Source organism: Charadrius vociferus, unplaced genomic scaffold, assembly GCF_000708025.1.
Source record: "Charadrius vociferus isolate BGI_N301 unplaced genomic scaffold, ASM70802v2 scaffold43, whole genome shotgun sequence".
In the NCBI taxonomy this organism is placed as follows: domain Eukaryota; kingdom Metazoa; phylum Chordata; class Aves; order Charadriiformes; family Charadriidae; genus Charadrius; species Charadrius vociferus.
In genome coordinates this window covers 5,101,850-5,117,308 of record NW_009648043.1, presented here as the reverse complement: position 1 = coordinate 5,117,308, position 15,459 = coordinate 5,101,850, and the positions used below count along the sequence as shown (strand labels likewise).

The 15,459-nt window shown below is 38.8% G+C and overlaps 1 protein-coding gene across 1 annotated transcript in view; it reads right to left on the bottom strand.

Annotated features, from left to right (window-relative positions):
- ATP6AP1 (ATPase, H+ transporting, lysosomal accessory protein 1) overlaps window positions 1–7,399 on the bottom strand; it is a 55,516-nt gene extending 48,117 nt beyond the window's left edge. The window contains exon 1 of the mRNA XM_009883667.1: window positions 7,287–7,399. Coding sequence (XP_009881969.1) covers window positions 7,287–7,399 — 113 coding nt within the window. The remainder of the gene's footprint in view (window positions 1–7,286) is intronic.
- Between the last annotated feature and the right edge of the window lie 8,060 nt (window positions 7,400–15,459).

Below are 15,459 nucleotides of genomic sequence, written 5' to 3'. Positions count from 1 at the left end.
AAATAACTGCCTCTTTCTACTCTCTTGTTTGTGTACAATAGCACAAGTGCATCTTTCAAAAAATTAGCTACTAAGGGGAAAGAAGAAGAATATGGTGAAAATCCTCAGAAAGAATTCCCAAAGGGAATCCTGCCAGACATCTCGGTGGCCAGAGAGGAGAACTCAGGCTAGACCACAAGTTGTCATAAACAAGTATTTTTTCATAAACCTTTTGTTTAATAAAAGAGGCTTTTCAGTGCTACTGTAAATAGTATGTTCTCTCCTAAAGTTTTCGTGATGAAGGAATCTCTCTGCAGAAGCAGCTCAGAAAAGCCACCTTTCCAGAAGTAGGAGCTCTTCTGAACAGAACAGCTCAAGACACCAAGGAAAGCTGACAACGCTTTTGCCAGCCTGTCGCTGTGAGGATTGGACAGCGAAATAACTCATCTATTTGGTTTTACTACTACCAAAAACAGTTACGGGCAAAACAAGAGGTGGCATTATTCTTTCAACACCTGATTGGGATTTTAACAGTGCACGATGTGTCTATAGGGATGAAATTTATTATGAAAATTTTGGACCTAGGTGTCTTGACTAAGGTAATAGTATCATTCTGCAGAAAACCCAGAGCTTAAAGCTTAATCTCCCATCTTCCCCAAACACGCATCAGTTGCTTAGGCCTGAGAAATCAGGTATTCCAGACCCTCTAAATGGTTCTAATTACAAAGAATAGAATAAAGAGAATTGCTGTGTGCTGCAGCATCAGCTATTATATGATTGCAATCTGGTGAAGTTGAGAGGTTTATTAAATTTTCTAACCCAAAAGCAATTTGAAAATGACCCTTGCACAGCAAGCTTTTATGAATGAAAACAATCTTTGTGGTCTCTGAAGATGGAGGCAGAAGAGGGGTAGTGAACACACAGGGGGGGTTCAGTGTTGTTTCTGTGATAAGGAAAATCTGTATTTCACTTCAAGACTTCCCAGTAATCCCAATGAAGATTGCTGAGAGTGGATTGAAAGCGTCTAACTGCACCCACAGCAGAGACAGAAACAGTGCAGTCTGCAGACCTAGATACCTACCTCCCCTCCCAGACTGGGGTTTGGGAGGGGGTTAGAGCAAACAGTACATGGGGAAGACTCTTTCAGGACAATGTGCTGCAAATGTGAAAATTAAATTCTAGTAGATCTTCTGTCTGTCGCTTTGCAAGCTTTAGAAGTAAACCCTGCTGTGCAGGAAAGATTTTTTTTCTGTTTGGTAGAAATTATCATTTGCTATTTTCTTAGTTTTGCTCAGCATCTTCATTTCTTTGTTAATTTGTGTTTGGAAATCCATATTAATTTATGTTTATGGAGCCAAGAACTTAGAAATTGTAATAGACATGCCTCAACTTTTCAGAAAAGTCAAACCTCACGATCTCAAATATTTCAGTATAATCTTTAAAAATAAGGTATTTGAAAACAGAAAAACTCCCGAAGATTCTGAATTACTATTCAGGAACTGAGTTTCATATTGACTACATGCATTGGATGGCCACAGCAAAACACTAGTGGTATTAAAGGAAAAGGAGACAGATTAGATTAAAAGATGTTAAAAAATGGCTTGTGTAAAAGAAAATGATAGTGCATATTTCTTGGTATATTTATTTAAAAAAACTAACTAAAGAAATCTATTTCATGCCAAATATTAGGGAAAAAATGAATATTTTGACAGCTTTTAAGACTTGCAATTAAGAATAAAAAGTAACAGAAAGCACATGAAACAAAACTAAGTCATTTGCAGCAGCACAATGGCAAAGGCTTTTGTCATGACCTCAAAACCTCAGAAATTTAATGATCCTGTTTTAAAGCATACTTGCTTCTAAGGTATTCCCTGCTCCTTCAAGCTGCTTTTGTTAGCTATTTAACCTTGGCAAGCACCTTTTCTGAGACTTTTTAACTTCCTAGCAGTCAACTTTAGTAACTCCAGCATCATCTTTAGAGAAATAAATCTACATCAGTTCGTTAAGAATTCTATTATAATGCAGCATTTGCCTGATACTTATACTCACCATATTATACACACATTTATTTTGCTTCTTTTAAATAGTTTGCAGTAGGCAAAGCTACATCCTTCAATGAATGGGCTGCTACTGTCAGCTGGGTGCGACAATATTCTCACCATGGTTCGGGCAGGAAATGTCAGTATGGTTTACTGGTTGGTTTACTGGAACTGCAGAGTGAAATGGAGATACGTGACTGCCACAGATAATGCACCATGCATAAGCTGAAAGTATGTTTTCCTGAATGCAATGAACTGGTCCGTCCCTTTGAACTCTTCACCTCAAGCAGGCAGCAAGGGATCGGTAAGGGATGGCGTAGGATGAGACAGGCAGTAGGCCGACACACATATCGATTGCTGCTATTGATTGCTCACACAAAATTTTATGTCCAAAGATACACAGCCTCGTGCAGTCATCTGCACACCAAGCAAGACAGACTTGACCTCCCCAACGCAGAACCATCCTGGGGTCCTCAGTTGTGGGGCCTCATAGTGACGAGCATCTCTGAAAATGTATGTACTTTCCCACTGTCTGAAAAGGAGGAAATGTAAAACTCAACTGCTCTCTCTTTCCTCCGATAGCCAGAAAATGCACTAAAGAAACAAGAAAGAAAGCTTAGCTTGGTATTCTGCCTCTTTCTTGTCCCTAACTGCTCTGGCATGACAACAAGTTTAAGCATACAGATTTTTCTCTGACCAGAGCTCTTCCTAGGTAGAACTGGGATTTGAGCACTTACTTATTTTTGATGGAAGCAAAGATTTCAAGATTTCTTGTATCTGGGCCTCCCAGAAGGGCAGTGGTAAGATAACAGGACTCCTATCACTCTGACTTGTGAGTTTACATTCTTGCTTTGTAGCTGGCTTCTGAACTCTGTCCTACAAGTTATTCTTGTCAGTTTTCTCTTTCAGTCACCTTATAATTACCATATAAGAAATAATATTTTCTCCTGCACAGCAGAAGCAAACAAGCTGATAAAAAAATTTGGAAATTGCCTTCAAATACCACTTTTACACACAAAGGTCACGTGTCACCATTATTACTAGTGGCAGTAGAATGAAAACTCATGACCATAGGAAAAAAATTCAAAAAGCTACTCAAGCATGCTAGCACACAGTATCTCCATATAGAAGTCCAATAAAGTTGCAGCTAAAACAATTTTCTGTTTCCACGGTATCCTTTTTATGTTCCACCTTCTTTCAGCAGGTTTTTCAGCAAATTCCTTGCAGTTTTAAGAAATACTGCAAATGGACTATTTGGCATTAATGCCTTCTCAAAGTCACTTATAATCTGGATTTAGAATCACAGAATCATAGAATGGTTAGAGTCGGAAGGCACCTTAAAGATAATTCCACCCCCCCTGCCATGGGCAGGGACACCTCCCACTAGACCAGGTTGCTGTAAGCCCCATCCAGCCTGGCCGTGAAGAGATTTGTCAGAACAGGATTCATTTTTCAATATAAGCATAGCATAAATTAAGGTAGTAACATATTTTCAATGACTGTAGGCAAAAATAATTCCTAAAACAAACACATGAGGGGGCAATCACAAAAGCTGATTTTAATGAACTTATTTCCTCAGACTCCCTCTCTAATCTATGGAGGGAATTAAATTCGTTTGAATAATGGTTCAAAACTGCTAAATCAAGTTTCTTCTGTGAATCGTGCAAGAGAAACCTCTGCATCTCTACTGCTTTGAAAAGCAACCAGGAGATGTAAGTTTAAAGGGTAATTTAAGATAAAGGTTAATTTATCCATGCCAAAGTTATTTGGAGAATATTATGATGTATTAGTATTAGTTTGTGAAAAGCAGGACACTGTGACCTACTGAGTTATTCCCACTTCATCTTTTTCCAGAGTTCAATGGAGAAATACTGTTGTTTGGTAGAAAATACTTATTTTTCTCAAAGTAAAGATCTGCATTTTTCTTTCTAGAGGAAAGTGGTAATTGATTTACTAATGTCTCTGTAAGGATTTATGTCACACTTCCTTTATGTATGTTTTGCACACTGCATGTGTTTGTCAGCTGCAGGTTTCATCTGTATCTGACATCTAACATTATCTTTAATAGCATGATTACAGTACAATAATAATGCATAAAAGAGAGACTTAAAAGTGTTACATTTTTCTAATATAGCTGTTCTGACATTTGGGTTTATGAACACTGGCTAGTTCTAAAGAGCAAAATGTATTATCCTTCAATTATTCAATATCATATCCTAACAGATAAGCTGGGAGAGGGTGATAGATCAGTGAATCTTAGCTTCTGTTGGTCAATGAATCACTGAAGTTTTAAACTGGCAGGACGTGTTTCTGCAAAGTGAATAGCAATCCGTTGATAATTGCTGCACTTCTTTAGTTACCCTTCCTAAAACTCTTAACAGTAGTTTCCAGATTTCGTAAGCCTGTAGATCACACACTGCAAACCGTGTACCACTGCAAAGTACCAAGATATAACGCATGGAGTAAAGGGTTGGCGAAAAAAAGTTACCGTTACTGTTTCTTTATTTTATAAAATAACATAAGTCTCCTTTCCCATTGTTCCACTGAGTTTCACTAGAACTAATTTCTGCCCCACAAGAACTTCATCTTTCAAAAATGCAAAGGTCATGGTAGGAGGAACTTTTCTTCCAGCAAATGCTCTATTTCTGGAAACATGAAACTGGTTTAATCAGTCCGCTATCCTGATTTTTCTTGTTCTAGATTTGTATAAACCTGAACAATCTGCAGCAGAGCAAGTTGCTAATTACATCTTGGCGGAAAGTTTGCTGTTATGATCAAACTGGAGTAAGTGATAAGATTTTGCTTATATTGACAACAGGTCTGTTGTTTATATAAACTAGGAAGTAGGACAAAGGAAGCACTGATCTTTGCTTAGACTCTGGATCACTTTTATCCTAAGAAAAACCTCTTTCCAACATTTACTTTGCTTTTAAATACAGAGGTTTACTACTCTTACATATGCCTGTGTTGTATAAAGGTGAACAGATTAAGTATTCTGAATATAAAAAAACTTTGGCGTTGAGACATCCATTTATTTCTTTCAGGTAAAAAAAAAAAAAAAAAAAGAAGTCAAAATTACCTAATCAAACTTTATATATACATTGTGGCTCCCCAGCAGAGACCAGAGGTTCCATTTCTGGAAATGCTTAAGAGATTGGTAGACATATGTCAAACCTGGTATTAATTACTGCTGGGAAAAGGATGCAATGTCCAGGATACTTATGAAAGAAACACCTCCTACACATCTGTTTTCTGTGGCTCTCAATGTTAGAGCATCACATACAAAAAAAACCAGAAAGGCAGCATGCTTCTATACATGGAGAAAGATCTCCTGAACAACTGAATCAATCTAATTCTTGATGTTAATAAAAATTCTGAATCCTCCAATTGCTGTCTTAAAATTACCACATTAAGAAGCAACAGAAAAGAGACGAGACAAGAGATGAGACGAGATGAGAAAAGAAAACAGAAAAGAAAAGAAAAGAAAAGAAAAGAAAAGAAAAGAAAAGAAAAGAAAAGAAAAGAAAAGAAAAGAAAAGAAAAGAAAAGAAAAGAAAAGAAAAAAGTATTAACAAGATTTAGCTCTCAAATTCAAATTTTAATAAACTTGCCTAAAGAAAAAAGATTTACACTAGGATAAATGGTAGCAGAATTTAGTCTCATTCTCCTCCTAGCAAGATAATTCACAGTGTCTCACATATGTTGAAGAACGGCTCAAAGACTCATGAAAGGTAGAGTCAATCCAGCACAAATAGCTGAAAGGATAATTACCTCCCAAGAAGCCATTGGTTTCATTCCTTTCCCAGTTTACAGAAGAGTAAATCACAAGTCATACTCTGGGAATTAACAAAGCAATAAAGATAGAAAAGAATCAAATCCCATGAATTCAGACCTGACAAGAGTCGATGACCAAAGGAGTTAGAAGCAAAACTCCCGCTGGCCCGGCACACACAGCTTGGTCATGCCAGCACAGGGACCAAACAGGAGTCCCCATCACTGTAGCCCCTTCTGTCCAATCTTACAGCAAAAGTGAGGGTTGACTTGTGCCCCAACAACATGGCGGTACAGGAAAGCATTTTATGCTGATGAAGTCACTCAGCTGGATTGTGACAAATTCCAAATACTGCTGGTGTTACGGATTATTTGTATGAGTGAAATGAATAAATACCCAGCTGAGATCAGGCCTGTGGACCTAGGTATAACACATATGTGTTTGCTGAGGGTATGAGATGAACTCTCCACGAGTTACAATTTAGATAAACCAGGTTAAGAATGTGGAGCATCTAGGAATTAGGAGGAGAAAGTCAAGTGATTTACTCAGGCCAAAGCACACCTTAGGCAAACAAAGAGTACAGAAGATTTGTTGTCACCTTCCCACCCAGAACAGGACTTTGCCCTTACCCCTTCCAATCAGTCCTGTGATCCCATAAACCCCTCAGGAGCCTTTTCATACAAATCTCTTACTGTATCTTGGGGCAGTACTTCCTAGATGCCACCAATGTGCATGCCCTGCAGAGACAGCTGTGTAAGTGGCACATAGTCCTCTGACAACTTTGCATATCCAGTACCCCCACCTGAAGCTACTGCGCTGCCCAAGCTGCCATATTTCTGAAAATCCTAAGTAATTACGTAAAATCCTTAAAGTCTGTATGAGTAAAATTCCTGGTTGGAAAAAAGGAGGTCTGTATCTGGCTCTTTCAAGACAGGTTCAAAGTCTTATTTCAGAAGTATATGCAAACCCCTGAATTTCACATGTCTGGTTCTGTCAAGACTCTGCAGTTATTTCTAACAACTGATATCTATACATACAGCAGTGTATTCTATTAAAAAAAAAAAACCAAACTGCATTAAAAAGAACACTAAAGTGAAAAATCAGGTTCAAGAGCTAGGAAATGCAAGGATTAAGGTTGTTCACGCAGTTTTCGGTCAGGTCCTTTTCGTGAGACCGCCTTATGTTGTGCCTTTGAGTCACGACAACAGTGGAGTTCAAGGTTGCCTTAGGGTGAATAGAGCATATCTACTTCAGATTTGAAGAACAGGGGTTTTATTTACTTCTTCCTGCCCACCTTAGAACATTAAAATTATAAATAAAAATGGGTAAATTCATCTGTTAGGTTGTTCGATTGCCAAGAGGCAATTTTATTTATTGAGTAATTTTATTGCCCAGAGGTTCTTTACCACAGCTGATGATATATAACATATTCTGCACACACACACACACAGAGCGCAATAGAGTAAGTAGAGATACCCTCTTGTTAGATTTCTTACCTCTGAGTTGACCAAAGCAGCATGGGTACGTGGTCCACTGACAGAGACGTTCTGAAGAGCACGGCGAGGGTGCAGAGCAGCGGGGCTGGAGCAGCGGAGCGGAGCTGCCTCATGACTCCAGGCAAGTTCGTAGGGAACTGGGCAGCTGCAAAGGGAAGTCTGAGCCTACCCACAGCTGCACTTTCCGGTTCAGTTGCAGCTCTCCGGATTCAGCCAGGCTGCTGGGTGAGGTTGCTCTGTAACGACAGTGGGAATTTTCAAAACACGGACTTCCTTAGCTTGAGGTTGGAAGTTGTATGTATTCTTAATAACTTTCAGTTTTGTGATTTGAGCAGCTCATAAAACTCTCCGCAGTATAAGCACAAACAGATTCCTCTAACATTCTAGTACAAGGGAGAGTCATGAAGTCCAAACTCCTGTCCTACTGTTTTCTGACTCCCTGATAACTGCAGGCTGATATCAGAGTTGCTCAATTTCAAAATGGAGTTCATAGAAAAGTTTTCTGTACTGAGCAAAATGTATTCTGTAGAACTTCTATCTTCTTCCCCTGCTACATATTATCATGTCCCTCAGCTTAGCTCTTTCACATGTATCGAGAGCTGGTGTCACACATTCGGGTGTTGACAGGTTTGAAATCTGCAGTAAATCTATCTATTGCAGATTCCAGCAAGAAGGAAGAGAGTGAGAAAATGGTACGTTTGGAGTGTATCCACTGAAACACAGAATTGTTCAGATGTCTTTTGCATGGAGCGATGCTGTCCCAAAAATCAAAAATACCGAAAGTCAGGAGCAAATTATAATCACTTCAGGACTTCAGTATTTCACAAGTCTCATGCGGGATCAAAATAGTCATAGAGAATTTCATCGTGCTGGGAAGCAAATTCCTCCAGCACACTTTTTTGTTCCTGCCAAGCACTGAGCTGTTTCTACACCTTGTGACTACATTAGGCAGCAGCAGTCACTCGGCACGTGGTCGTCACAGGGCACAGATGCTTCTTCATAATCACATGTTAAGGATAATACAGGGAAAAAAAAAAAAAAGTTAGCTATGTTAAAAGAAGTTGTGATATGGCAAAAAAATAAGGAAGCACAATGACAATTGTAAGAGAAGATATAAACAGATGTCAGAAGACATGCGCTTCTGAATCTGAGCACACGTAGCTTGATTAATTAAATCCATTTGCCTTAACTCACAGCATACTGTTACAGTGCTGTTGTCTAATATAAGGCAATTTGTTCCTCACTTCAATCTGAAATGAGATTTCTGAGACAAAAATAATAGTTTCGAGGGAAGTAATAAAACCAGTCATCTACATGTTCCTTTTCTTCTCCATGTTGCCTTTACGCAGCACTGAAGTTAACCCTTTAATTGCTCTTTTTCCTCTTCTCCTCAGAGATATATTAGAAATCGTTTGTCTCCCTTTTCACCAGACACTGTTTGTCTGTCTGTTTAAGGGAGTGTACAGGTAAGACAGCAATCCAGAGCTCAAAGACAAGGGTGGAACTGGGATGCCCTAGGGAGATTTTAGTATGAGTTGGAATAGCTTGGTCAATGCGAGCAAAATACCTTGTAATTCTCAAAATGGTTGACTTTTCCATCGTATCTTCCAGAACATGAGAGATCTGGTTTCTCACATAACTGTCCAGAATACTCTTGCCAGAATATTCTTTTTGTGTGCACCTCCTACCCACAAAGCAAATCGACCGTAAGTCTTCCTGTATGCTTACAATTAACCTTCATATAAGAAACAAAGACAACCTGAAGGTCAGCATTATGCAAATGAAGAATGCACAATGTGGTTGCCACAGAATACTAAAGGAATCACACAATTTCCAGCAAAACTTTCAATTTTGCAGAACCTGCTAGGCTCGCATTGCAGTTGGCAGTCTGGAGAAACAGCGCATGACTACCACGCTTTAATTCCACTTAGCCTGTGCCTTCTCAGATTGTGATTCCTTTCACTCTTTAGCTTGCACACCGCAGAGATCCTTGCTTTGCAAAACAGAGCAAGAAAGTAGCGGATCTTAACTGCTCTTCTAACATGAGCCAACGAAGAGCAGGTCCTAGTGGGTCTCCTCCATTACTAAGACAGTTGACAATTACGACCAACACTGCCAGGACTTCCACATCAGAATAAGCCCTCAACAGTCTGATCTGAATGTATGGAAATCGAGACCAACAAATATATAGTGCTGTACAAATATGTGTTGCAACCTGACAGGAACCTCACCACAAGAGCAAATGATTCATTACTAAATATTTGGCAATTTTGTACTTTTTAAATGGGTGACTAGTGCTCAGCTCTGTTATTACAGAGCGTTTTCATAGGGCTAAAGCATTTACACATTTCAAAAATTCCACTGCTGGCATGTGCAACTTCTTTTACACGTTCATACTCAAATGTTGACACCTCCAACAAAAAGCCTAAGTCATGTAAGAGATTCCGGGCTTCTTGCACCCAAAATGACTGACTTAAAGTAGGTTAACGAGACAAAAGAGAAAGGTATATTGTCCCTGTCTCTTTCCAGCTGGTAATATCTCAAAAACTAGATTATCCCTTGGTTTGAGCTGGATCTTCTGGAGGGTATTTGGTCATGGTAACCCGATCGCACACAAGTGAGATGGAGCACAGCTGGTGGTTATACTCTCTGTATTCTGCCTTATAGAAACAGCCTTAAAACTTTTTTGAAACAAAACCAGATTGTTTTCTCTCAGGTTACCATATTACTTATGAACAAACTTTTAACTGAAAATAAACTGAATTTGCCTTTTTAATACTTCTCCACAAACCACAGTTTGGGAACAACTGAAGTGAAGAAAGCTTTGAAAAAAAGGAATGAGAAGAACCTATTGAGTGGGATTTTAATTTGCCTCCCTCAGTAAATTTGGCTCACAAATGCATCTGCATATATTTTCTCATTTTTCTTTTCTTTTTCACCCCTAAAAATAAAGATTTTTTGCCAAACGATAAGGAAAAAATATACCTATTGCAAAGAGATTTTTCAAAAAGATTCGTTTCTTTCATTTAATTAAAATGAGATGACATCACAGTGGATTTTTAACCTAAAAACACTTTTGATTGATGTCTGTCAGCATACACAAAATCACACACACACAGAGTTTACTGTTGCATTTTCCATAGGGCTTTTTCCTTGAAAACCCACAGGTGATCTTGAGCCCAGGTTTAGCACTGCTTGCACATGACGATTTTTTTAAATCCAACACAAATTCAAAACACTGAAACTGAGACTCCTGTGAAATCATAATGAAATTGCAACGAAGAAAAAAATACCTCCATGACCATGTATTTCCACTTAACTAAAATAATTGTTTTAAGAGAAGCCGTAATATTGACATACTGTGTATTTGCATTCTACTCCTACTTATTTCTCTGGATTTATACATGCTTTCTTTTACAATTTTATGCCTATCACAGATCCTACACATTTCTTATCCTGTTAAAGTTGAAATATAGGAAAATATAAAAAAAAAATAAAGACTAAGATGATGGAGACTTAATTTATTTTGCTTATGAATCCTTTTCTTTAAAAAAAAAAAAATCCTCTCACCTTCAGAATTCTACATTCCTGATGTAAAAAATTTTGAATAAAAAGCAGTGTGAATGCCAGATTTGTGTGGGATGAAGTTAAATTTAGGACTGTAAGTCAGGCTAAAAGGGATAACTGTTGTAACAAGGACAATTTACAGTAAAAGATAAGCCAGAAGAACTATCTATAGATAGGTGACAAAAATAAGTGCCATGCATTTTGCATGCAAATTTGATCCTTGAGCAGTAGGTTTGGGATCTAACATGGTACTACAGCAGCATATTAAAGAACCTCTTCCCCCAGCTCAGATAATAGACATATTCAAATTTAGGCTCTTAAAAAAAATAGTGATAATTAAAAGAATCCAAGATTTGGATTATTTTGGTTTTTTTTTAATCTGTTACTATCATTATCATTATCTATTGAAAAAGTATTTTCCACATACCATATACTGGTCAGCAACTACTTTGCTACCCCCACATATTTAATTTCTAATCCTGTTTTATCATATTTTGCAATCATTTTATTGTCTAAGAAGGGAATTAATGCTTTGTTCATTGGGACATCTTTTTGAGGCATGGAGGGGAAGGGAGTTCTTCCTTTGAGACATATATAGGGAAATGTAGATCCTGGAAAAAACATGGACTTTTGTCTTAGGAGCAGGGAGGCAAGATGCACGTTCTGCTTTGCTGAATTAACATATTACCCACTTGTGCATGTGGGAAAAAAGCTGGAACTTCTCCCTCTGCAAATGGATTACCAGTGGTGTTGGAGGTGGGTAGAAGGCAAATTTTTTTTCGTGCTTGAAGAGTCCTCCTCACATAAGAGTCCTGTGAGGTAGGCTGCAGGTGTTAATTGGCCACGTCTCTGCTAGTGCAGAAGGAGGAACACAAGCCATATGGATGGGTCCCCTTTTCCTGGCAGTGAGTATCTACATCTGGGAAAGAGCTGAGGCAAACCCAGCATTTCTCATTAGTGTTTCAGGAATGCGGACTCCTCATGGTCTCAACCTCCAAGCTACGATTTAAGAGACTTTATAAGCCTATCATTTAGCCATGTCTCAGAAGTGAAGAAAGAAGGTTAAAATTTCATCTTACAGTCTGTTCTCCTTTGAAGAGGCACTGAAACTTTGCAATCATTTGTTCTCATTATCCTGGAAAGATCTACACTCCAAAGCAGAGGCCTTTTTACCAACAGATTCCAAAATCATCTTGTGAGTATTCTCTGAAATTCAAAGATGATCAGCTGTGCTTTTAAAGAATTTACTCAGTTCTAATAGAAAGTGGCAGATCTGACCCTTTATCTGAACAGCTTTCTTTTTCTGATAAAATGCAATGATTTCTCCGAGAAACATAATGTTTTTAATCCGACATCTTTTCAGTCAGCTTTTCCAGTATTTGCCACTGCCTGATACGGAGAATGCTTTCATTCTTCATACTTGTCCAGTATCTTTTTTAATATCACTTGTAAGCTACATAAACAGGTGAAGCAACACAGTAACTATTAGAGAAAAGTTTTAAATTAATTCTTTTTCCAAAGAAAATACAATTATAAATGCTATGCACAAAAAGGGGTAAAAAAAACTTTGTTTCTAAATTCAATAACGGTATCAACAAAACATTTATGATGATCAAAGTAGCAATTAAAGAAAACTAACATGAAGAATTTTATACTAATTTCAATTATGCTAGATTTTAAAAAAAAACGTTATCCTATTTCTGATTTATGTTGGCTTTACTTAGCTTTGCCCTAACAAAAGGATTCAATTAGCTATCCAAAATATTGCAAATACTTTTCCCATTTTTCAACAACTCTCTCACAGTATGTCATGTCCTCCAAAACATTCAACTTCTGTGCTTGCAAAAGCCATTTTTGGACACTGACTTGAAAGAAGACATTAGTTTTCACTTTATACAGGTAGTCACTTGTTTTGTGGACAGCCATATCACAAATATTAGTTAAGTATCCAATTCACTATAATTTCAACACAAATTTTTAACTATTTACATAAGCACTTCTACAGTGCAATTAAATGGCACTGCCATTATCAGGGACTACCTTCTGGACTTCTGCATAAACCCAAAAATTTGTGTGTGTGAGCAATTCCCTAGCAGGCCAAAACACCAGTTTTCTTGAGAATACTCAAGTGAATATAGAATGGAACTCTTCAAGCATAAATCTGTAATATTGTGTCAGTTTTGGGCCCCTCAAATCAAGAAAGACTTTGATAAACTGGATCGAGTTCAATAGAGGTCCACCAAGAAGCTCAAGGGGCAGAAGCACTTGACGTGTAAGGAGAGGCTGAGGGAACTGGGCTTGTGCAGCCTGGAGAAAAGGTGGCTTGAGGAAAACCTGATAGCAGCTTTCCAAAACTTTGAAAGACATTATCAAGAAGACGAAGCCAGGCTCTTTAAGGGTGTGCATGGTAGAAGATGAGAGACAGCATACTCTATTGAAATGAAGAACATTTTTTAAGATGAGGACAGCCAAGCACAAGAACTTGTTGCCACGAGAGGTTATCCATTTTGCATCCTTGAAGGTTTTCAGGACCTGAATGGATAAAGCCTTGAGCAATTCAGTCTGACCTTATAGCTGACTGTGCTTTGAGTAGGAGATGGACTTCTGTGATCCCTCCAAACCTGAATTATTCTACAATTCTGTACAGTCCTTCTATGACAAGGTGACACGCTTAGTGGATGAGGGAAACGCTGTGGATGTTGTCTACCTAGACTTTAGTAAAGTCTTTGACACCATTTCCCACAGCATTCTCCTGGACAAAATGGTTGCTCATGGCTTGGATGGGTTTATGCTTCGCTCAGTAAAAAACTGGATGGATGGCCGGGCCCAAAGAGTGGTGGTGAATGGAGTTAAATCCAGCTGGCAGCCAGTCACAAGTGGTGTCTCCCCGGGCTCAGCATTGAGGCTGGGTCTGTTTAATATCTTTATCAATGATCTGGATGAGGGGATCGAGTGCACCCTCAGTAAATTTGCAGATGACACCAAGTTAGGCAGGAATATTGATCTGCTTGAGGGTAGGAACGGAGGGAGAAGCAAGATAGGAAGAGGGATCTGGTCAGGCTGGATCAATGGGCTGAGGTTCAACAAGGCCAAGTGTCGAGTCCTGCACCTGGGTCACAACCACCCCATGCAATGCTACAGGCTTGGGGAAGAGTGGCTGGAAAGATGCCTGGAGGAAAAGGACCTGGGAGTGCTGGTCAACAGGCAGCTGAATATGAGCCAGCAGTGTGCCCAGGTAACCAAGAAGGCCAATAGCATCCTGGCTTTAATTAGAAATGGTGTGGCCAGCAGGACTAGGGAAGTGATTGTCACCCTGTACTCGGCCCTAGTGAAGCTGCACCTCAAGTATTGCGTTCGGTGTTGGGCTCTTCACTACAAGAAAGACACTGAGGTGCTGGACCATGTCCAGAGAAGGGCAATGAAGCTGGTGAACGGTCTCGAGCACAAGTCTCATGAGGACCAGCTGAGGGAATTGGGGTTGTTTAGCCTGGAGAAAAGGGGGCTGAGGGGAGACCTTATCGCTCTCTACAACTACCTCAAAGGCGGCTGTAGTGAGGTGGGGTCAGTTTCTTCTCCCAAGTAGTAAGCAATAGGACAAGAGAAAATGGCTTGAAGTTGCACAAAGGGAGGTTTAGATTGCATCTTAGGAAGTATTTCTTCACCAAAAGGGTTGTCAAGCATTGGAACAGGCTGCTCAGGGAAGTGGTTGAGTCACCATCCCTGGCGATATTTAAAAGACACATAGATGTGCCGCTTAGGGACATGGTTTAGTGGTGGGCTTGGTAGCCTTCGGTTAACAGTTGCACTTGATGATCTTAAGGGCCTTTTCCAACCTAAATTATTCTATGATTCCAAAAATCTTCAACACCACATGGCATTGAAATCAATGGACTAGTGGTTTTTCACATTTGCTTGAATTATTTCCTTACTGTTTATTTAAATCATCCTCCTGGGGTTGTAAAGCACATTTTTTAAAAGCAGTTTAAAAAGATAAGTGAAAAATTTATAAAGAGGTAGATTACTATCTATATGATTCATGTTTTCCCTCTTGCCATTCAACCCATTATTTTTTATCAATCTGGAAGAAGCTCAGTCTTAGCAGCCATTGCTATTTTAAGGCTCAGATCCTGGAAAGCACATAAGTCAAATGGAATGCTCAGGTGCTGCAATTCTACCATTAATTCAGTACTAAACTAAAATCTAGAATCTCAATTTAATAGTAAAATCGATGGAAAGACTCCACTGATGTTAGAATGCACTCATCAGTCAGGTACTGGTTCTACAGTTCACGTTCTGTTGAGGGAGTGAATCAAGTTCCCAGCTGTTTGCTGCCCAATATATGCTTATTTCAGTTTGTAAATGCTACTGCTTTTTCCTAGATAGTTTTATTTGTCAGAGCAAAAGGTTTTGTCCTGGGTCAAAACCATGTCTAGAATAGAGGTTTCAAGCAGAACTTTGCAACTTTCTGCAGGACTTTATTGAATGTACACCATATCATATTTTTCTCTGTAACTGTAATCAAACATAAACATAAATAAATAAACTTATGGAGAGAATTGACTTCTACTTTAAATAACAGAAGCTCCTCAAAAAAAAAAATGTTCCA